At 53.3% G+C, this 21,812-nt stretch overlaps 1 protein-coding gene across 2 annotated transcripts; it reads left to right on the top strand.

The window, feature by feature from the left end:
* Window positions 1-6,984: 6,984 nt before the first annotated feature.
* On the top strand, window positions 6,985-20,071 carry KLHL21 (kelch like family member 21). 2 transcript variants are annotated; one of them, XM_086344256.1, is made up of 4 exons: window positions 6,985-8,079; window positions 10,506-10,911; window positions 15,128-15,200; window positions 16,692-20,071. In XM_086344256.1, the coding sequence occupies exons 1-4, from the start codon at window positions 7,059-7,061 to the stop codon at window positions 16,983-16,985; spliced, it is 1,794 nt and encodes a 597-aa protein (XP_086200382.1). In that variant the 5' UTR covers window positions 6,985-7,058; the 3' UTR covers window positions 16,986-20,071. The 2 variants fall into 2 exon arrangements, with proteins under 2 accessions (XP_086200382.1, XP_086200384.1); XM_086344258.1 differs by lacking the exon at window positions 16,692-20,071 and adding an exon at window positions 16,478-16,616.
* The last annotated feature ends 1,741 nt before the right edge of the window (window positions 20,072-21,812 follow it).

Raw genomic sequence — 21,812 nt, 5'->3', positions numbered from 1 at the left:
GGGCTGACGGCCTTGGTCGTGGTGGGCGGTGGCTGCGCCTCCTCTTATGCCTTTGGGACTTGGGGTCTGTACCCCTTGTGGGGCTGGGGTCTCCACAGCCGGGCGGGGACGGCGGGCTTTGACGTCGCAGCCGCCCCACGGCTGACTCCCCGCGCCTCGGACCGGCCGAAGCGAACTTGTTTTCACGGCTGTGCCTTTTTCTGGCCGGCTCCGGGGCTCCGGGACAGCGGACCGAGGCCGAGAAGGATGGGACCGCCCGAGTCTCCCCCGTAGCAAACACTTCGAAGTGTCGGGTTACCAGCGCATTTTAAAAAACTACACCAGTGTTGCCGGTGTTTTAGAAAGTGTTTTAAATGCGCTATTTTTTTTTCCCTCCCATTCGCCTAACCTTGACATCAGTCCTGTTTTTTTTTACTTGCATTGACTTAGTTCCTGAATGTATTCTTCGCAGGATTACAACAGTGGGTGAGGCGAAAACCCGATAGAGATATAGAGATACTTGGCATTGACATTGACTTTGTTTACTGATATTTAACTGAGTTGGCTGTACTTAAATACTGGACTGCCGAGTATTTTACAACTTTATATGTTGAAGGTTGATTGACTCTGAACACTTAGTTGAAAATTAACTGCTCTGATAAACTGACCATGAAGAGGCCTCAAGTACTTTAATATTTTTAATAACCATTTGAAAAAGAAAAGTCTATATATGAAATGTAAATAATTCAATAACGTATTAGGTGGCTTCGAAGACAAACTGTTAAACAGGAATGACATAAAATTTAAATTCAGATCAGAAAACTAACTTATCTACATACTACATCAGAAAGATGATCGGAAGAACCCCTAAAAAATTAGACTATTTCCGTGGTAGTAAACGCTGCATTGGTTGTCTATTGCTGTTTGGATGGTTAAGATAATTCTGATGGAAACACTTAGTGGTTAAGAGGCTGATTTATCTTAGAACTACTTCTCTAAGCCTTTAATACCTTAGCTATAAAATGTTTTACTTGCCTCAATAAATAGTAGTTTACTTTTATCATTGTTGCTACTTTTAAAAATATTTCAGCAAGATCTTCAAAGATTGGAGAGCTCCCCAGAAGTGATAGTAAATTGAGGTGCTTTACAAAGCTAGTAAGATAAAAACAGACATCAGATTTAGCCTGTGAAAACATTAACACCTCACAGAGTCCTCACGTTTAGGTGACTTAGCCAGATTTGGATGTTATCTGATCTCTGTTGCCAGAGCAAATGTCCTGAGATTTGCCAGTTTCGCCAAGGGTCATATTCACCAGAGCAACTTGTTTTGCCTAAATATGAAAGGGCCAAGAAGAACATTATCCTACTGCTAGTTTAAAGGTGTAAATACCAAGAAAAGAATAATTATGAGAGGCAAAGTCCAAATGAATAGAGGAATTTTTTTTAAAAGATCATTATTCCCTAATAGTATAACTTTTCACATAATAAACATTAACCCCCCCCCCCATTAAGAAACTGATATAAAGAACTTACAATAATAACGTACTTGAAGTACCTAGAATTCAGGGATCTATACTGGACCACTCAGTCACACTAAGAAAATCCCAGAAAATATCATGTGACAGTGATAACTTGCTTAGAGTAGGTATCCAATAGTTATTTTGTGACTAAGTTCTTAGTATACAAAGATGGGCTTTCCCTGGTGGCTCAGCACTAATGAATCCACCTGCCAACTCAGAAGATGTATCCATCCCTGGTCCGGGAAGATCCCCTGAAGAGGAAATGGCAATCCACTCCACTATTCTTGCCTGGGAAATCCCATGGACAGAGGTGCCTAGCAGGCTATATAGTCCATGAGGTGGAAAAAGAGCTGGACACGATTTAGCAGCTAAGCAACAATACCACCATAAAGGTGACCAGTACACCTGGTGTACTCTGATTCTCTCCCTACCTGTCACTCCAGTGAAATAGAAAACTTAATGGAGGAAGACATTCTTTATCCCTCCTTCCTTTGATTCCTGTTAGAAACTTAGCTTTTGAAGAAGATATAGATGTTAATACCTACCATCCCTTGCCTCAAAAAAGGACTATAACACCAATAACTGACCCAATTCAATAGCATAATACATGTAGCTGCAGGGATAATAAAGGTGGTTTCCTCTGTATGACAGGCTTAGGTTTCTTCAACATACTCAGTTTATTTCTCAGGTATTCTCTACTATTCTTGGGTTCCAGGGAGCAAATCTAGAATTCCATGATTCATGCAAGAGCATTAGCCACAGTAGCCATATCTTTGTTTTCTGCTTAAAAAAAAAAAAAAAAAAACTGCTACTGAATACTAATTCTCAGATGATTATAGTTACTCAGGGAAGAGGAAGAAAAAAGCCAACATTAGCACAGGTTGTGACAAGTTTTAAAATACTAAGAATACCATGGTTTCCCAGTAAGTAACTTGAGAATGTAGTTATTTTAATTGAGTTACCAAATATAGCTTCACCTTCCTAAATCTCACTCTACACTGCATTCACTTGGGGGAAACTCAGGAATGCTTTTCTGCTTCTGTTTTAACTCAGCCTGAATGTGGTTATACACAAAAGATATATTTTTCCAGGAATTATTTTTTGGTGTTTCATCTTTTCACAGTTTAATAGGATATTCTTATGGGTTCTTAATGGGTTTTCCTACCCATAGTTTTCTGCCTTTCTCACTTCCAATTCCAGGAGAGGAAAATAAGTGAAAATTCCTCAAAATTGTATTTTGAACTTTTAGTACCTTGCCTACTGTATGAATGTGTAAATAATTTTTTCATACTTATTTTTATTTATTTGGCTTTTGTTGTTGTTCAGTTACTCAGTCACTCAGTTGTGTCCCACTTTTCGACCCTATAGACCGTAGCACACCAGGCTTCCTTGTCCTTCACCATCTCCTGGAGCTTGCTCAAACTCTTATCCATTGAGTCAGTGATGCCATCCACCCATCTCATCATCTGTTGTCCCCTTCTCCTGCTGTCAATCTTTCCCAGCATCAGGGCCTTTTCTAATGAGTCGGTTCTTCCATCAGGTGTCCAAAGTACTGGAGAGCTTCTGCATCAGTCCTTCTAATGAATATTCAGGATTGATTTCCTTTAGGATTAACTGGTTTGATCTTGCAGTTCAAGGGACTCTCAGGAGTCTTCTCCAACACCACAGCTCAAAAGCATCAAGTCTTCAGCATTCAGCCTTCTTTATGATTCAACTCTCACATCCATACATGACTACAGGAAAAACCATAACTTTGACTAGATGGACCTTTGTTGGCAAAGTAACATCTCTGCTTTTTAATACGCTGTCTAGGTTCGTCATAGCTGTTCTACCAGATCTTAGTTGTCGCATGCAGGATCTTCTGTTGCAGCATGTGGACCCTAGTTTCCCAACCAGGGATGGAACCCAGGCCTCCAGCATTAGGAGCACAGAGGTTCAGCCCCTAACCACCAAGGAAGTCTCAGTGTGAATAATTTTAAATTGTTAATAATTTCTAAACTGGTCTTGTCAACTTTTCATATAATGATGAAAATTAGATGTGCATAGATGAATCAAACGGATTTCTCATGTTTTGGTTTATACAGGTAAAATATAAAGATTAATAGGTAACACTATGTCCCAAACAATGTAAATGTTTTTATTTGTAGCATGTCATTTTCATATAATACTACACTTAATAATTAACAGAATACTGTAATATTCCTTAAAGGAAAAAAATTATATGTAATAAGTACATTACAAACCACACCTTAGGCAGCCCAGAATCAGAAAAAATTCAGAATGTCTAATTGGGAAAAGGTACAATCTCTTTCTGACTTTATAAATGCTACAGTATTTATACTGTTCCTGTCCCCTTCATGGATCACAGCCTTGTCATGGCAAACAGGCTTGTGTAACTCAATGAGGCTATGAGCCTTCCTGTATGTTCTCAAAGAAAATAAAAAGGAGGTCACAGCAGCTTTTAAAATTATCTCAGTTACCTGTTGTCCTGACTGCCTAAAATCAGAATTCAAATATCAAGTAGTTTTCATTTTTTAAATGAAATTTGTTTTTATTTAATTTGGTATTTAATGAAATATGTACCATTATTTGTTAAATCACTTTGAATTACATGATCATAAATTTACTTAGACCAGTTTCATGATTTTAGAAGAGGTACAATTTTAAAACATTCATGACTGAAGTTTAGTCTTTAAATATATTTTCCCACAAACTATTGCTTGTTGGTTACAGTTAACACCCTCCTCACCAGAAAGTGGTGTTTGCACCACACCTAGGGTGTTGGAGAAGGCAATGGCACCCCACTCCAGTACTCTTGCCTGGAAAATCCCATGGATGGAGGAGCCTGGTAGGCTGCAGTCCATGGGGTCGCTAGGAGTCGGGTGAAGGACTTCAGTTTCACTTTTCACTTTCATGCATTGGAGAAAGAAATGGCAACCCACTCCAGTGTTCTTGCCTGGAGAATCCCAGGGACGAGGGAGCCTGGTGGGCTGCCGTCTATGGGGTCGCACAGAGCCGGACACGACTGAAGCGACTTAGCAGCAGCAGCAGGGTGTTGGATGATATTTGAGACTTTTAAACCCCTATATTAATACAGTTTGCTGACTGTATGCATCACACTATCATACTGCAGTGAATGAATTTTTCACATTCCCGTTTTGAACTCATGAGATTAATGAGCAAAAAAAAGGAACCAAGTAGCATGCTTGGGTTAGCAGGTTATTCAAAATTCCAAACACAGCTGATAAGTCTAAATCTGTTCCTTTCTTTTCTAACTACATTCCTTCATTGCCTTAGATTTATACACATCTTCAAGTGCTTCAAGTGCTCTCCTGTTAGGTCTAGGATATTAATAATATACTTTTTTTCCTCAAGAACTGAACTTTTTATTTTGAACTTTCAATATTCCTTGAATATCCAGGTTACATATGTTTAATATAGGAAAACAAAAAATGCAGGTAAGCAAAAAACAAAATAAACCTAGCCACCTCGAGAAAAATATTACCTTCACAGTTTCTTGGTAGGCATATAAACACATATAACAATTGGGGGACACACAGGTAATCAGATTGTTTGCTTGACATTATTACATGAACATCGCTCTATTTTAATAGATAGCAACATCTATTCTTCAAAGTAAACCTGAAACAGTTAATCCCTGTTGTTGGGGATACACAAAAGTAGGCTCAGTTCTTAACTACAGAAACATTATTGATGTAAAGATTTGATTTATACCAGGTGGGTGGGTTTTGACCTAGAGGGACTATAGTACTTTTCCCTGAAAACATCCCACTTCCTGGCTACTCAGACTTTCTTGTCACAAAGCCTGAGCAAGTAAGCTTATTGGCCCGGCTCCTGGACCCAGGAATGCTGCCGTTAATAGCTGTGTGAACAGTCCATCTATGGGCAACAGGCAGCCGGCCTGGGTACCTGAATGTTTTCTGACTTAGGGCTGTGCTTCCCATGCTGGCATTCAGATCAGATACCTTCTCACGGCAAGATGGTGAGAGATTCCCGAAGAGAAAAGAGGGCCTACAGTTCACTTCTCCGAGATGGAATAAAATCAAGATGTCTTCTCCAAAGGCTGAGTCGAGTGAGCTGGAACCAAGAAATGACAGTAGCTCCTGGTGTGGCCCGCCTGCCCCAGGACACACGCGAGTGGAGTGAGGCTTCCATCCGGTGTGTTTGCCAAGCTTTCAGGGCGGGATGGGGGCTACCCAGTAACAGAAACCCAGGTTTCATCTGCAACACAAGAAGCCCAATAAGGGTCTTTTCTAAAAATGAGCAAATGCGTCCATTAAACTGAAGAAAAAAATGGCTTCCAAGTGAGGGAATTTTTTCGTCTGGTTTCTTTGAAAGCAAAGTCCTGGTATTGTATCTACTGGAACCAAAGTAAGGAAGATTTCTTTCTTCGTGGTCACCCCACATGTGGTGGTGACATTGAAGAGGCACATCTCTGGTTTTTAAGGGAGTCCCGTCTGATCTTGAGCTGAGAGCCCGGTTCCCTCTGGGTACCTGGCGCCCCTCAAATGGAAGAGGAAAAACTGCTGTTTTTCCTAGGAATTATATTCTGGTGCTTCAGCGTTTTGTTCAGTTTAATAGTATAGTCTAACGAATTCTCATGGATCTTTCCTACCCTGATTTCTGCCTTTCCTATTTCTATTACCAGGAGAGGAGGGGCTAGAGGGCCAGGGTGACCAAACACAGCCAGGGCAGGCCCCTCCCCTTCAGAGGCGAGCTCGGAGCCTGAAAGGGTCTCTATGACTCAGAAACTAAAACTGCGCCTTGTGTGCTGACGAAAGTTACTGACCGAGTTAGTCAAGTTAGAAACTCCTGCAGGAACGCAGCGGAGCAGATTGCTGGCATCTGGCCCCGTGTCCCTCACGGATGCGCCAAGAAGAAAACGTCACCTAAAGACTTTATACTTGTTCTTGCTTTAATCCTGAATTGTAAAAACATATTTCGTCGTTAGAAATCTGTCCCGAGATAGGGTTAACAAGCAACCCTTGGAACTAGTGGAATTCCAAAAAAAAAAAAAAAAAGCCATTGTACCGAGTCGCCCTGGAGCAGTTTGGGAAGTCTGGCGCGAAAGAGATGGCTTCGTTCGCCCCCACCGGGTTTTGTTCGGCAGCCGGGCCGAGTGGGTGATGGGCAGGCTCTGGAGGCCTGATTCCAGCGCACGGCAGGGCCGCCCCCTCTGAAAGGACACTTGTCACCCGGTGTCCCAGGCTCCGGCGTCGGCGGGAGGCCGCAGAAAGCTCCGGAAGGGCGGAGAGAGGGAACGGGCGCAGGCGGCGGTGACTCAGCCTGGAGCGCGGGGGCGGGAGCGCGCGAGAGGAGGCGAGTCGGCGCGCTCAGCCTGGCGGCGGCGCCGAACCCAAAGGAGTTAAGTAGGCGGTGTCGGTGACGCCCGCCCCCCCCGGCCCGGCCCCCCTGAGGCCGCCGCGCCCGGTCGTATTTATTGCGGCGGCTCCCAGCGCCGAGTGTCTCTCCGCTGGCCCCGGCCGCGGCTTTCCTGAGTACCGCGAGCAGCGGCCCCGCGCCCCCAGTCAAGGCGCCATGGAGCGGCCGGCGCCCCTGGCCGTACTGCCCTTCTCGGACCCCGCGCACGCGCTGAGCCTGCTGCGTGGCCTGAGCCAGCTCCGCGCCGAGCGCAAGTTCCTGGACGTGACCCTGGAGGCGGCGGGCGGACGCGACTTTCCGGCTCACCGCGCCGTGCTGGCGGCTGCCAGCCCCTACTTCCGCGCCATGTTCGCTGGGCAGTTGCGCGAGAGCCGCGCCGAGCGGGTGCGCCTGCACGGCGTGCCGCCCGACATGCTGCAGCTGCTTCTCGACTTCAGCTACACGGGCCGCGTGGCGGTGAGCGGCGACAACGCCGAGCCGCTGCTGCGCGCCGCCGACCTGCTGCAGTTCCCGGCGGTGAAGGAGGCGTGCGGCGCCTTCCTGCAGCAGCAGCTCGACCTGACCAACTGCCTGGACATGCAGGACTTCGCCGAGGCCTTCAGCTGCGCGGGGCTGGCGAGCGCGGCTCAGCGCTTCATCCTGCGCCACGTGGGCGAGCTGGGCGCCGAGCAGCTGGAGCGTCTGCCCCTGGCGCGGCTGCTGCGCTACCTGCGTGACGACGGGCTCTGCGTGCCCAAGGAGGAGGCCGCCTACCAGCTGGCACTGCGCTGGGTACGCGCCGACCCGCCGCGCCGCGCGGCGCACTGGCCGCAGCTGCTGGAGGCCGTGCGCCTGCCCTTCGTGCGCCGCTTCTACCTGCTGGCGCACGTCGAGGCCGAGCCGCTGGTGGCCCGCTGCCCGCCCTGCCTGCGCCTGCTGCGCGAGGCGCGCGACTTCCAGGCGGCGCGCTACGACCGCCACGACCGCGGGCCCTGCCCTCGGATGCGGCCGCGCCCCTCCACCGGCCTCGCCGAGATCCTCGTGCTCGTGGGCGGATGCGACCAGGACTGCGACGAACTGGTCACCGTCGACTGCTACAACCCGCAGACGGGCCAGTGGCGCTACCTGGCCGAGTTCCCCGACCACCTGGGCGGAGGCTACAGCATCGTGGCGCTGGGCAACGACATCTACGTGACGGGTGAGTGGGCATGAGGGCTGGTCAGGAGGACCCTGGCCCGCCCAGACCCCAAGGGGAAGCAGGCACTTTCACCTGCAAGAGAACCCGAAGTGCCTGGAAACGCAGGCGGCACCTGGGTGCAGGTGGACACGCCCCCTACCCCCGACTTGCAGGCACAGAAGTTTCTAGGGTTGATACTTAAGATCTAGAAGAACCCCTTTGTGTTAGTGGGACAAGTAGCCGTCTGTGGCTCTCACAGGGCCTGTCTGAGCAGCCCCCTCCTTGCCCAGGTGGTATCCCCATTTGGTGGCAAGACACTGGGGGTAGCCTCCCTGCATGCTGCTGCTAAGTCGCTTCAATCGTGTCCGGCTCTGTGCGACCCCATAGACGGCAGCCCACCAGGCTCCCCCGTCCCTGGGATTCCCCAGGCAAGAACACTGGAGTGGATTGCCATTTCCTTCTCCAACCCTGCACTATGAGTGCTTCCCTTTTCTCCCTAAGGAATCTGGGGACAGCCCAAGGACTGACACCCTGTGGTACATCCTTTCTACCCCAGTAGGGGGTATTTCTCCCTCCCAGCTGAGCAGCACAGTCCCCTGACTCACTCACTTGGTCACCAGTGACAGCATTCCCTGAGGCTTGTACCTAGGCCCTGTGCTGTGGGTCACGTGGTGTTTAGGCTGCTCCCAGCCCAGCAACTGTAAACAGAGTCACATGCTAAGAGGTTTTCTTCCAATTACTTGGCCCAAACCCCAAAACACTGCCGAGTCATGCTGGGCGGGTCCCAGCCCGCCCCAGTCCTGGGCATCTCCCACATTTTTTATTAAAGATGAATCCCAGTTCAAACATGAGGCTCCCTCCATGCGTAGGTTAAGGAGGGGCGGTCTGTGCGAGGGCTATATAAGGAAAGAACCCGACCAAGCATACGCTCAGGGCCTGCAGGGGGCTGGATCAGGCAGGGAGGCCTCAGCTGGGCCAGCGCAGCGCTGTGTCCAACCTGGCACGTTAGTTCGGGAGAAAGCCAGCTCTGAGGTACCCTCGCCTCCCTCCAGTGTCCTGGGGGCTCTGAGCTGAGAAGTTGGGCTCAACCCAGCCTGAGGACAGGCTGCCACTCCAGGTCCTGCCTGAGGATGGCTGCCATTCCAGGTCCTGCCTCCACGGGAATCTGCCAGAATGGGCCGGTTCCCAGTCTGAGGTTGGCCCTGTGTTGTTGGGGAACCAACCCCCTTCAACCCCACCCCTCCCCCCACCACTGAAGTCTGGTCAGTGAACTCCCACAACTGGTCAGACTCGCCCCAATTTGCACACCCTTCCATAAATGTCTCAGCTAATCCTTTGGGTTTAGACAGGTGGCTGGGTCATTCCCTACAGCTGCCTCTAGGGAATCTCACAGGGGCGAGGAGGTGGCTTCAGCTGCCTTTGACACAGTTCTCCTTTAGAAGGAAGAAGGGAGGCTGGGAGGACTTTACAAGGAGGCTGTCTTCTCCCTCTAAAAGCTCTGGGCTGTGAGCCGGATAGAATGTCATGGCGGCTCTGCTCTGCCCTGTGCCCCCAGGCTCGGGCAAGGAGGGGAATCCAACCCCCAGGGTTCTTAGGGTCCCTTCACCCTGTGAGAATCCTAATGTCCTAGGTGAGCCTGGTTTAATTTTTGGCAATAGCCAGTACCACTGGGCTTTGTTTGTTTGCTTTTTAGCCCTTTTTTTGGACATATAGATGGAAAAGTAGACATCATACTTGCAGCTTGATGACTTTTTCCAAACAAAACAAGTCAGTAGCTTGCACGTAAATCAAGAAATACAACCCCAGAAGTTCACTCATAGCATCACCTTCTGTGTTAGGTTTCTTCCTGGCTGAGCGCTTAGGTTTCCTCTTAACTCATCCTGGCCCAGCCTTGGTTAGGGGATGCCTAGAATTTAATGAACAAGTCCCCAGGCACCCCACCCACATATGCTGTCTTTGTTTTTTCTTTTTTTTTTCGGCCAAGCACAGCATGCAGGATCTTAGTTCCCCAACAAGGGATCGAACCTGTGCCCCCTGCATTGTGAGCTCAGAGTCTTAGCCACTGGACCACCAGGGAAGTCCCTCCTACCCACATGACTTGTGGCTCCCTGGGAAAATGAACTCCAAGACCTGGTGCTCCCGTCCAGTTGAGGTGTCTGACTCTGAGTGCAGGGATCCAAACTGAGGTTACTGTGTACTCAGAATTGTGGCCTCTGGGCCTCCGGTTGGCCCACAGAGGTGCGGTGGTGTTTTTATGGCATGAAGCTGGACCATCCTCCTGGGCAATGGTCAGCCTATACCTGGCTTGAGCCCCTGGCTCGGGCCTTGGTAAGAGAGGATGTGTGTTTCATCCTTACTCTCTAGGAAGTTCAGGGAGTCACAGGTGGGTGACTCACCCTGAGTTGGTGTGGGCTAATCATCTATCTGCCCATTGTCCTCCCTGGCAGGCGGATCTGATGGCTCCCGGCTCTACGACTGCGTGTGGAGGTACAACTCAAGCGTGAATGAGTGGACAGAGGTGGCGCCCATGCTGAAGGCCCGGGAGTACCACAGCTCCTCCGTGCTGGACGGGCTGCTGTACGTGGTGGCTGCAGACAGCACGGAGCGCTACGACCACACCACCGACTCCTGGGAGGCCTTGCAGCCCATGACCTATCCCATGGACAACTGTTCTACCACGGCCTGCCGGGGCCGGCTCTATGCCATCGGCTCCCTGGCCGGCAAGGAGACCATGGTCATGCAGTGCTACCACCCAGACATGGACCTGTGGTCACTGGTGGACTGTGGCCAGCTTCCACCCTGGTCCTTTGCCCCCAAGACAGTGACTCTGAACGGACTCATGTACTTCATCAGGTGAGTCCCCAGGGGCCAAGGCCACTGGGTGCTCTTTTTTACTAGCTAAGCACAGCTTCAGTGTTCTCCCATTTCACAGATGAGGAGACTGAGGCCACACTGGGCCCTGAGGTTGGATCTTTCTGACATGGAGCCATGGTTCTGCCCCTCATTCCTTAGAGTGGTTTCTGTGGCCTCTTGAGACCCAAGTGTGATGGATGGAGCTAGGTCTTTGCAGAGAACTTTTTGAGATTCAAAGATGCTAAATTAACTATGTCTTTTGGCTAGACTTCGCCTGTGTATGCACGCTAAGTTGCTTCAGTTGTGTCTGACTTTTTGCGACCCTGTGGGCTATAGCCCACCAGGCTTCTCTGTCTGTGGGATTCTCCAGGCAAAAATACTCGAATAGGTTGCCATTTCATCCTCCAGGGGATCTTCCTGACCCAGGGATCAGACCCTTGTCTCCTGCATTGGCAGGCGGGTTCTTTACCATTAGTGCCACCTGGGAAGCTGCTGCTGCTAAGTCGCTTCAGTCGTGTCCGACTCTGTGCGACCCCATAGACGGCAGCCCACCAGGCTCCCCCATCCCTGGGATTCTCCAGGCAAGAACACTGGAGTGGGTTGCCATTTCCTTCTCCAGTGCATGAAAGTGAGAAGTTAAAGTGAATTCGCTCAGTCATGCCCAACTCCTAGCGACCCCATGGACTGCAGCCTACCAGGCTCCTCCATCCATGGGATTTTCCAGGCAAGAGTACTGGAGTGGGTTGCCATTGCCTTCTCAACCTGGGAAGCTGGGTCCCTCTAAAAACCCAAGTTGGTCTCATGTGACCTTTACCAAAAGGAGCCACCTATCCTACCTTAGAGGAACTTTGAATCTTAATAAGAGGAGAGCTTTCTGGACACTTGAGTCTTTGAGAGGGGGAGCATGGCCTTGACAGACAGTTTGCTCATCAGCCGACTGGTGCCAGGTGTGAGGGACCAGGTGGATGGATTGACCTTGCCCCCTCTGCAGAAAGCAGAACTTCCGGGTTCAGTGCGTCTCTGCAGGTTCTGTCTCTTCCCTTCCTGCCCGGCCTGGCCCAGGAGGGCTCATGAGTCTTGCTGAAAGAATGCGGTTCTCCCAGGATCCTGCCACCACCCTGGACCAGGGAGGGGCCTGGTATGAAGCCGACCTGGAGCTGCCTGCAGGAACAATGACCATAGTTTGCCCGTTGGAATCCCCAGTTGGGTCGAGCTCTGGGTTACCTGCTTTATGGGCATTTTCAAGGCTAGTCCCCCGTGGCTGTCTAATAAGATGACACCACTGTTGTCCCCCTTTCACAGGTGGCAAAAAAAACAAGGAACTTGCTCACAACTGCAGGCTTTTATGTATATTTATGCGAATGCATCAGGTCTTAGTTGCTGCACTCAGATCTTCAGTTGTGGCATGCAGGCATGTGGGATCTAGTTCCCTGACCAGGGACCGAACCTGGGCCCCCTGCATTAGAAGCACGGCATCTTAGCCACTGGAGCACCAGGAAAGGCCCCCTCAGGCTTTAAATGGTGGCACTGGGTTAGAACCAAGAACTTCCAACCCAGGTCCCATGTGCTGTCACCACATCCCAGCCTCCCTGGGCCCAGCTGCGGAGCCGTGGAGCTGGGCACCCAGTGGGTCAGCATGCATCCGTGGGTCTTGACGATTTGTCACAGCCAAATGCCCCTTCCTCATCGGCCAGTGGACATCCGAGGAGCTGGGAGCTCCACACCTGCAGCTCACAGCTTCTGCGTGTGTGTCACGTATGCACACACATACGTGCTTGTGTGTGTTAGTCGCTCAGTTGTATCTGACTCTTTGTGACCTTATGGACTATAGCCCGCCAGGCTTCTCTGTCCATGAGATTCTTGAAGCAAGAATACTGGAGTAGGTAGCCATGCCCTCCTCTAGGGGATCTTCCCAACCCAGGGACCAAACCTGGTTCTCCTGCATTGGGAGGCAGGTTCTTTGCCATCTGAGCCATCAGGGAGCCCTACGTGCTCCTAGGCCTGTGTATCTGCCTCTCCCCACCCTGGCCTAGAGCCTGCCTGAAGCTTCAGACCCAGAGGGGAGGGGAAGGTGTGAATGATCATCCCTCCCTCCCCATTCCATCTGGGACTTTGAATAGGGAGCCGAGGACAGGGACTGTGTGCTTCTTGGGCCACTCACCTCTCACTGGCTGAGCCTGCCCTCCCCCAGACCTGAGGCTCGTTCCCAGGCTTCCTGGGAGAACACAGCTAGAACCCAGTGGTGTTGCTTGTCTCCTGGTGGCCAGGCCTCCCTGATTCCCAGAAAGGTCAGGTCGGCTCCGAGGAAGCCCCAGAGACCCAGCCGGCTCCCGGCCCTCTTGTAAAACATCACATCGTCTGATCCTTCGTCCAGCTCTCCTCCCCGAGTCGTGAAAACCTCTTCAAAGTGGGGGTGGGGATGGCTATAAATATACCTTACGAGTGTGCCAGAACCTTCCTCAGAGTGCCAGGAACTTGACCTCAGCCCCTCATGGCAGTTCCAGGCTGTGTGCCTTTGAGAACGCCCTCCTACCCCCACCCCACGGTCCTAGAACAAGATATGCCCAAGGACCAGCGTGTGGGCGGAAGGCCCCAGCACCTTGGTCCTCCTGGTTGGGGTTGCTGGTCAGCTGCTAAACCGCCCCACATGCGAACCTTAGGATGCCCCCCCAGACCCACTGTTAGCCTTCATACATGGTCACCTAGCCTATGGAGGGCCGGGTAGGCGGGCTTGACTTTACTCATCACACCCACCCCCCCACCAGAGTTCCCACCAAACCTGGCAAGAGTGTGAGCAGTCTGGAAAGGCAGCCTGTTTGTCCTGTAAGTGAAGAGTGGGGACCTGGCCTCACCTGAGCATGTGGGTGAGCCCAGGGGCCTGGGTCTCATGCACGTGAGCGTTCATGCACCCTGTCCACTCCATTGGGCACCTCGGCCACATCACCCCTGCTCACAAGGCCCCCTGTGGGGGTAGCTCCCGTCTAGAAGAGGCTGTGACAAGGTGTCCCACACTGTCCGCTGCAGCTGCCATTGGCTGTGAGCAGCAACCAGCAGCCCCCTCCCCTTAGCCATGCTCCACTTTGGTCCCAGTTTCACATGGCTCCTGGGCTGGGGTGTCCCAACCCCACAGAGGCAGGAGGCAAGAGCCTTGTCCAGCCTGGCACCTTCTGACTGCAGCTTCTGTGTTCCTGCAGCTGGGGCGGGCAGCCCAGTGGGTTCCCATATCAATTATCGTCATCTCATGGGCCACAACCTAAGGTTGGTTTTTACATTCTGAAGTGGTTGGAGGGAAAAAAAAAAATCAAAGCGAGAGTCATACTTCCTGACGTGCGGAAAGTTATGTGAAATTCAAAGCTGCGTCCGTAAATAAGGTTTTATGGGAAGGCAACCAGCCCCTTTGTTTATACGTCTATGGCTGCATTTGTTCTCGGCGGCAGCGCTGGGGACCTGCCGCAGAGGCCGTCTGTTCCACAAGGCCTGAAGTGTTTACTCTCTGGCCCTTCTGCTAACCCCTGACCTGTGACCATCATCATCATCAGCGCTACTATTTGGGAGATAGTGTTTTTTGAGGCTGTGCCTTCACATTTGAGTGAAGTCATCACGAGTGAGTCAAACAGGATTGAAGGAGCCTGAGCCCAGAGTGGGGGGCAGTGCTGGTGTCCTTGCTCCTGCGATTCTGGTCACCCTGCTGGGCACCTAGGATGTAGCAGTGAACAGGGTGTGATGGGGGCTGGCGGCGGTGGGAGGGCAGTGGCCGAGGAGCAGTCCAGGGCACAGGGGGGTGGGCAGTGGGCGGGAGGCCTGGCCTAGCCTGGTCAGCCCTGAAAGGCTGTCCTGAAGAGGAGGCAGAAGTCCAAATCAGAAGAATAAGTGGAGATTGGACGGAAGGGCCATGGTCAGTTTTGGAGCTGAGGCTACCATGTGACCATGGTAGGGGGGTCAGGGTCGGCTGCATTGGTGCTGGGCTGCAGGAAAGGGTTTAAGTGTGATTGTTGGGTGTGTGGAACAAGGGTGGGTTCCAGGCTCAGAGCCCAAGGTGTGGGGACCTGAAGTCTGCCCCCTGAGCCAGGGGCAGGGTCCCACTGGCCAGTGGGCAGCCAAACAGCATCACAGAGGTCCCCAAAGCAGGTGGGCCTGGAGGACCCTCTCTCCAGCACTCACACCCAGGGGCTTCCTACTCACTCTGACCTGCTCTTCCTCCTCACCCCCTCCCCAGGGACGACTCAGCCGAAGTGGATGTGTATAACCCCACCAAGAACGAATGGGATAAGATCCCGTCAATGAATCAGGTGAGTTTGCAGACTCGCCAGCATTGGGAGCTCTGGCTGGTCCTGGTTTCCAACCAGTGTCAGCATAGGTGTTTGGGGGTTCAGTCCCAGCTGGCAGGGGTCTGTCCTGGGCACTTCCCCAGTGTTGTCTCACTGCTCAGTGGGCTGCTGCTATCTTCAACTTGTGTTTGGGGGTCACCGAAACAGAGACCTTAAATAAGATGCTAGAGTCACACAGCTTAGTTCATCCGTTCAGACCAGAGTTCACCGAGTGCCTGCTGTGAGCCAGAGAGCAGGCTTGAAATGTGTTCCACAGAGGGCCTGCAAGTGCAAAGGGCCTGGGGCAGGCCATGCCTGATACATTCATGGAACAAGCCCTCAGCCTGGCATGGCTGGAGCAGAGTGAACACAGGGGCAACAGAGGGATGAGGTCAGACAAGGAGGTCTCTGGGGATTGACCTTGGGAGTACATTTATTGAGCACCTGCTGTGTACCCACACTTCTGCCTAATGGGGTGTGACTCTGCTTGTTGAGTTTCACAATAAGATGGAACCAAGAAGGTTTGGTAGCATTTGGCCACATGGACACTTTCCTTATTCCCAGACACACATCTATACCCACCTCTATCTCTATTTTCTGTCTTTCTTAATACTTCTCAACCTGGGACTTCCCTGGTGGTCCAGTGGTTAGAACTCTGTGCTTCTACTGCGAGGGGCACGAGTTCAATTCCTGGTCGGGGAACTAAGATCCCACATGCTGCATGGCACAACCTCCCCACAGCAAAAGAAGAATTTTCCAAACCTTCTCTCTTGATAACGCTGTGTGGCCAGTGTCATAATTTACAATGTCAGAGTTTATTTGACATCTTTACTGTTGCCAGATCTAACTTTGGTTGTCCCCATAATGAGCTGCCGCACATGCGTGCTCAATTGTGTCCAACTCTTTGCAACTCTGTGGACTATAGGCCACCAGGCTCCTTGTCCATGGGATTCTTCAGGCAAGAATACTGAAGTGTGTTGCCATTTCCTTCTCCAGGGGAATCTTCCTGACCCAGGGATTGAACTCACATCTCTTGTATCTCCTGCACTACCAGGCGGGTTCTTTACCATTGCGCCACCTGGGAAGCCCATAATGAGCTACACGTACTCATTATAGCGATTTTGGGAAAGGTGGGATAGTCCAGTCTTGTGGTTCAGAGCCCAGACTCTGGATCAAGGCCCAGCTCTGCCACTGTCAGCCAAGTGTGGCTCAGTTTTCCCATCTGTAAGATGGGGAGAACGATTGTGCCTGTCTTACAGGGGTGATGCTGCTTGGAGGCCCTTGACCACCATTGGGACCAGCCATGGCATGTGACCCCTGGGCACGGAGCCCCTGTTTCCTAGCCGGGGTATAGGAAGAGCCAAGGCCACCCCTGCCAGGGGCCCCGGGCACCTTCCCCGCAGAGGGGGAGCTGTGGGGGCTCTCCCCTGTCCTGGCTGCCAGCCTCCCCTCACTGCCCACCTTGGCCCACAGGTGCACGTTGGGGGCAGCCTGGCCGTCCTCGGAGGTAAGCTCTACGTCTCTGGGGGCTACGATAACACCTTCGAACTCTCCGACGTGGTGGAGGCCTACGACCCAGAGACTCGGGCGTGGAGCGTGGTGGGTCGGCTCCCAGAGCCCACCTTCTGGCACGGCAGCGTCAGCATCTTCCGCCAGTTCATGCCCCAGACACCCCTGGGCGGGCGTGGCTTTGAGCTAGACGGTGGCAGCAGTGACATGGATGTGGGCCAGCCCCGGCCGCCACAGAACCCCGCTGAGCTGCACTAGCCCCGGCCCGGCCCGGGGAGGGCCTCAGTGCAGGTAACCTGGCACCTCAGGGGGTAGCACCCCCTTCCTTGTGCACAGGACAGGTGGGGCCCACCGGGCAGAGCGTGGGCTCGGGGGCAGCTGAGCGAGCAAGGCTCAGGATGTGATACCTGGGGAGCTGCTGTGCGTTCAGGGCCTCCTGGGGCCAGGCTAATGTGCACGCTCCTGCTCCTTGGTCCAGAAAGAGCTGCCTCCCTGTCAGCAGGCTTGCTGGGACCAAGGCTGGTGTGCGTGCCCCCGCTCCTTCGTCCAGGAAGAGCTGCCTCCCTGTCAGCACGTCTCAGGCTCCAGTGAATCCCCCCTGCCCCAGGCCCCCACCTCACAGATGCAGGCACACCCCTCCTGCAGTCACCACCTGTGCCTCCTTGCCCCCCTGCCTGCCCCTGCCCCGGGAGAGCAGAACGCCAGCACTTCTGGGTGCAAGCAGACAGGAGTCTGAGAACAGCCTCTTCGCAGATCCTGCTATCCAGAACATGGAGAATCAGGCCGACGATGGCCCCAGGGAGGTTCCACACTCCATGGTCAGGGCTGGACAGCCGGCAGGCCAGCTCCACAGTAAAGGGGTCCGCCTGCTCAGCTCCTCAACCCTGCTGGGGCCTCGCACCGAGATATCTGCTATGGGTGGGCCTCCTGGAAGTAAGCTCAGACCTGGCGACACAGGGCGGGGAGTGGACAAGAGCATGGCCTTGAAGAGGGCCCAGCGGGACCTGCTAGGGGTTGTCTGTCTCCAGTGGACCTGGGCCGGGGCAGGGGCTGGAGTTCCTGTCCAGCCCACCTGCCAATGTGGCCCCATATGACTTGGGGGCCTCTAGGACCTTCGTCCCAGGCTAGTGCAGGAGAGGACTAAAGGCTGCAAGTGCAAGGTCGTAGCTTCTCTCCAGGAGGCCCTGGGACTTTGTCGCTGAAGCCCCGCCAGGCAAACAGCTGTGGACGCCCTTGCCCTGGCAGCCTGAGCAGAGGAACGGGTTGTTTCTCAAGGAACCCGGGGCGGGGCGGATTCGGTGGTTGGTCACAAGGTTTCAAACGCAGTTGGCCTTTCCTTAAACGAAGACAGGGCAGCTAGAAGCAAGGTCCAGGTGGTTTGATCTTTACTCTTCCAGGGCCACTGCTGAAGTTTTCCGCAGGGAGGTTAGGGGGCTGGCATGTGCTTTGAGCCCTGCAGAAGCCAGGGCTTCTCTAGGTGGGTGCCTGGAAGAGCCCCTGGGAACCCCGGAGCTGGTGTCGCTGGTTCTGAGGAGTGTGAGTGTTCAGTGGATGCTGGTCCTGGCCCCTCCAGGTCCCCAAAGTACCCTTTGCTTGAATTTGTCCTCCTTCCCTTCCAAAGGGGAGGGTGTTTGTTTTCCTCGTTGGGTGGATATTCATCCATGTTCTCACCAAGAAAAGTTTTCTCATCACTTCCCAAGTGGCTCTTAACAATCCTTTTATTGGGCAGAAGCTGTGGGGGGGGGGGGCCCTGCCTCCCCGCTATGAGGAGCCCTTGGGGAGCCATAGCTGTCAGGTCGACCGTCTTGCTCTGGAAACCCCACTGGAGCAGCCACAGCCCAGAGCCGGCCCTTCAGGTCCCCTTGGGCCCTGGCTCAGGGACCACTCCCAGCCCCCACCCACCCGGTGTAGCTGGCACAGTGGGAAGGCGGTGGGGGGACAGGGGGGAGGTAGTCGGCGTTTCCTGCCTTGGGCCTTGGCCAAGATAAGTGCTTTCCCTCTGCTTCCTTGGGGACCTCCCCCGCCAGATCACCCCTCCTGGTCTGAGTGTCCTCCCTTGTGAATTGGGGCTGGCTTGCCCCACTCCCCCCAGGGTGGATACAGCCCTAGACGCTCCCCCCCCACTGCCCTCACTTCACTCCCCAGGGCTTATTGTGACCTTTCTTCCAGCCCAGGTGCCTGCCTGGTGGGCCAAGCCCACCCAGAGGTGGTCTGGCTCCATGGAGTGGCCAACGTGGGTTCCCAGGCAGACAAGGCTGCCCAATGTGATGGCTCGTCTCCTGTGCGTGGCAGGGGGACAGCAAGGCCGGAGTGCTTGGGATCCATGGAGCCCTGATTCTGTCCCAGTCACCAGTTCAGTGCCAGTCTGTGCCCTCCCAGGGGGTGTGGCGTCACGCAGAGAGATGTGGTGACACGTGACAGGTCATGGGGGTGGAGCAGGGACTCAGTTTCATGGGAAAGATTCCAGACACCCTTTCCAGGGCTGTCTCTGTGGAGGGCCTGGGCAGCCCATGAAGGCAGGATGGGGGTGGAAGGCAGCGTGTGCCATGGTCACTGGAACTCCTCCTACCACCCCCCAGGCAGGCAGGGCTGTTCCTCTGTGTCAAGGGCAGGAATCTCCACAGGCAGTGGCTTATGGGGAGGCCTTTCGCTGGGGCTGCAGACACATGATTTCCTCCTAAATCAGCGTTTGTCACCTGCCACGGCGTTCTGGTCAGTGCTGAGGGCCGGAGCCTGGGCCTTGGTCTGGTCTTTGCTGTGTTTTTGGTACTTTACTGTGTGACCAGCCACCCCACTCGCCGGTGGTGACTCAGATGATGGTTTGGGGGTGGGGGGGCAGTGATGTTCACTTCCTAGAAACTCCCCAGGTCCCCACCCCCAGACCCCACCTTGGGAAGGGGAGGCACCAGCCTCAGCAACAGCAGGCTCCTGCTGGGGGTGCAGGAGCAGGGCCGACCCTTGAGAAGTGTCCCCTCCCTGCCTGCCCTCCGTGCTCCGCTGCATCACTGCACACTGACAGGCGGGGCCACCCCGCGAGGGACTGTCTCTATGTGTTAGATGTACATGACTTTGAGTCTGTGAGGCAAGTTAAGTTATATGAGAGTTTGGTGACTAGTATTTAATGCTGACCTACTGTTATAAAGTATTCTATATTTATACTTCAGAGACTCTTCTGGACTAGCACACCCTCCCTCCAGGGTCCGACACCCAGTGCCAGCCCCCCGAGCGTGGGGCAGGTTTGCATATTTATTTGTCTGTTCGTTAGGCTTCTGTGTCTGGGATCTTGTTAAGGTTTTAGGATGCCTTCAATACATTAACTTTTTGAAATAAAAACGTTTCCTATGTCTGGTGTCATCGCCTCCATCCTGCTGCTGCCGGGTCTTGGCACCTTACGGGCTGAGGCCAGGCACATGGGGCAGGGGAACAAAGGCGCACTTGAGGAGCGTGTGTAATACTCATTAATGCAGCTGCCCCTGTACCCACAGGCAATGGGGGCGAGGTTGAAGCGCCCAGGACTTGTGCTGGTAGTTTTGGGGGCATAGCCTTTCAAGCCCTTTCTCGTCTCTGTCATTACAAGGCAGGAAGTAGTGGAAAGAGGAGGCTGAGCCCTGGAGGTGGGAAGAAGGTGGGTGGTGGAGGCCAAGAGCTGTTTCAGCCTCCTGACTCCACTTCAGGGCACTCTGCCCACTGCCTTGCGCCCCCTTCCTGAAAGCGGGGTCCCAAGTGGTGGTGAGATCCCCATCTCTGCAGCAGGTAAACTGCGGGCCCTTAAAATAGAAGATCCCCCTAGAAGAGGCTGAGAAGCTTGGAACATTCCTCGTGTCTGCAGAGCCCACTGAACCCAAGGAAGCAGTCATTGCCCAGCCAGGAAGGGGGAATCTTGAGGCCAGGTCCGCCTCAGTCCCCAGGCCATCTCCAGTGGCTCATGACCTGGCTGGCAGTCACTGCACTTGAATATTATCTTTACCTCTTTACCTGGTGGTCAAGGAGTAACAGGAAAGACTGCTGGATGGGTTCTGCTTCTAAAACGGAGTTTCCTTCCTCAAGTCCGAGGTGTTCAGCACAGGATGGGGCAGGTGCCTCGGGAATCCTCCAGTGAGGAGGTGAGTGGTGGGTCGTGATTGTCACTGCCGCTGACTGTGCGCACACTGCCAAGCTAAGCAGTGAGCAGAAGGGCACACTCCGGGTGAGGCAGCTGTGAAGTGTGTAGGTTCCAACACCCCCAGTGAGTGGTGGGGTCCACGTTCCCTAGCCTTGAACCTGAGGAATGATGTGTGGTGACTGCCTGGACCGACGCAATGTGGCGGGGTGACACTGTGGACTTGCAGGGCTGGATCACAGACAGGCAGCTTTGGCCTGTTGGGACGTGTGCTCTCGGCACTCAGCTACCATGCTCTGGTGGAGCCCAGGCAAGCCCTGGAGGGGCACCCGGCCCACAGCCAGGGCCACCTTCTCAGGAACACACAAGTGAGCCATCTTGAGAGCAGACCTGCCCCCCAGCCCGTGGGCAGTTCTGGGTGGTCTGTTATCCAGTCCTGGGACTGGAAGAGCAGGCTCCCTCATTTAATCCTTCTCTATGAAGCAAAGAGTTGGACACGACTGAGCGACTTCACTTCACGAAGCATGCACTATCACTAATTCCATTAAAAATAAGGAAATGAAACGCTTAGTCACTTGCCCCAGGTCACAGACATCACGAAGGAGCTGGGGAGGAATAGGTGCAGGCAAGTGGCCTCCTGAGCCCACGCACTTCTTCCCACAGCTGCGGAACCTGGGTGCTACCCGGGCCTCTGGCCTTCTAGGCCTGGCCTTGCCTGTTCCTCAAGCCAGCCTCCTGGACAAGGTTCTCCCCAGGGACCTGCCCGTAGTCTCTCCACCAGCTAGGATCCAGAGTATGCTTAGCCGCAAGCCCGTCCTCCAGCCCCAGATCCACTCGGCTCCACGCTCACTGGGCCCCCGTCTTGGCCAGCCACCATCATCAGGACCCCAGCCACCCTGTTTTGACTCCAGAGGCTGAGTGATGAATTCCGCCCTCTCTAGCTGGCATCGCTGAAGCTGTGCTATAGGAACACTACTGCTCCACCT

The sequence above is a fragment of the Bos grunniens genome, chromosome 16, assembly GCF_055505025.1.
Source record: "Bos grunniens cultivar Pamir isolate PY7600 chromosome 16, Bosgru_T2T1.0, whole genome shotgun sequence".
Taxonomy (NCBI): domain Eukaryota; kingdom Metazoa; phylum Chordata; class Mammalia; order Artiodactyla; family Bovidae; genus Bos; species Bos grunniens.
This window is presented reverse-complemented; position numbering and strand designations above follow the sequence as displayed.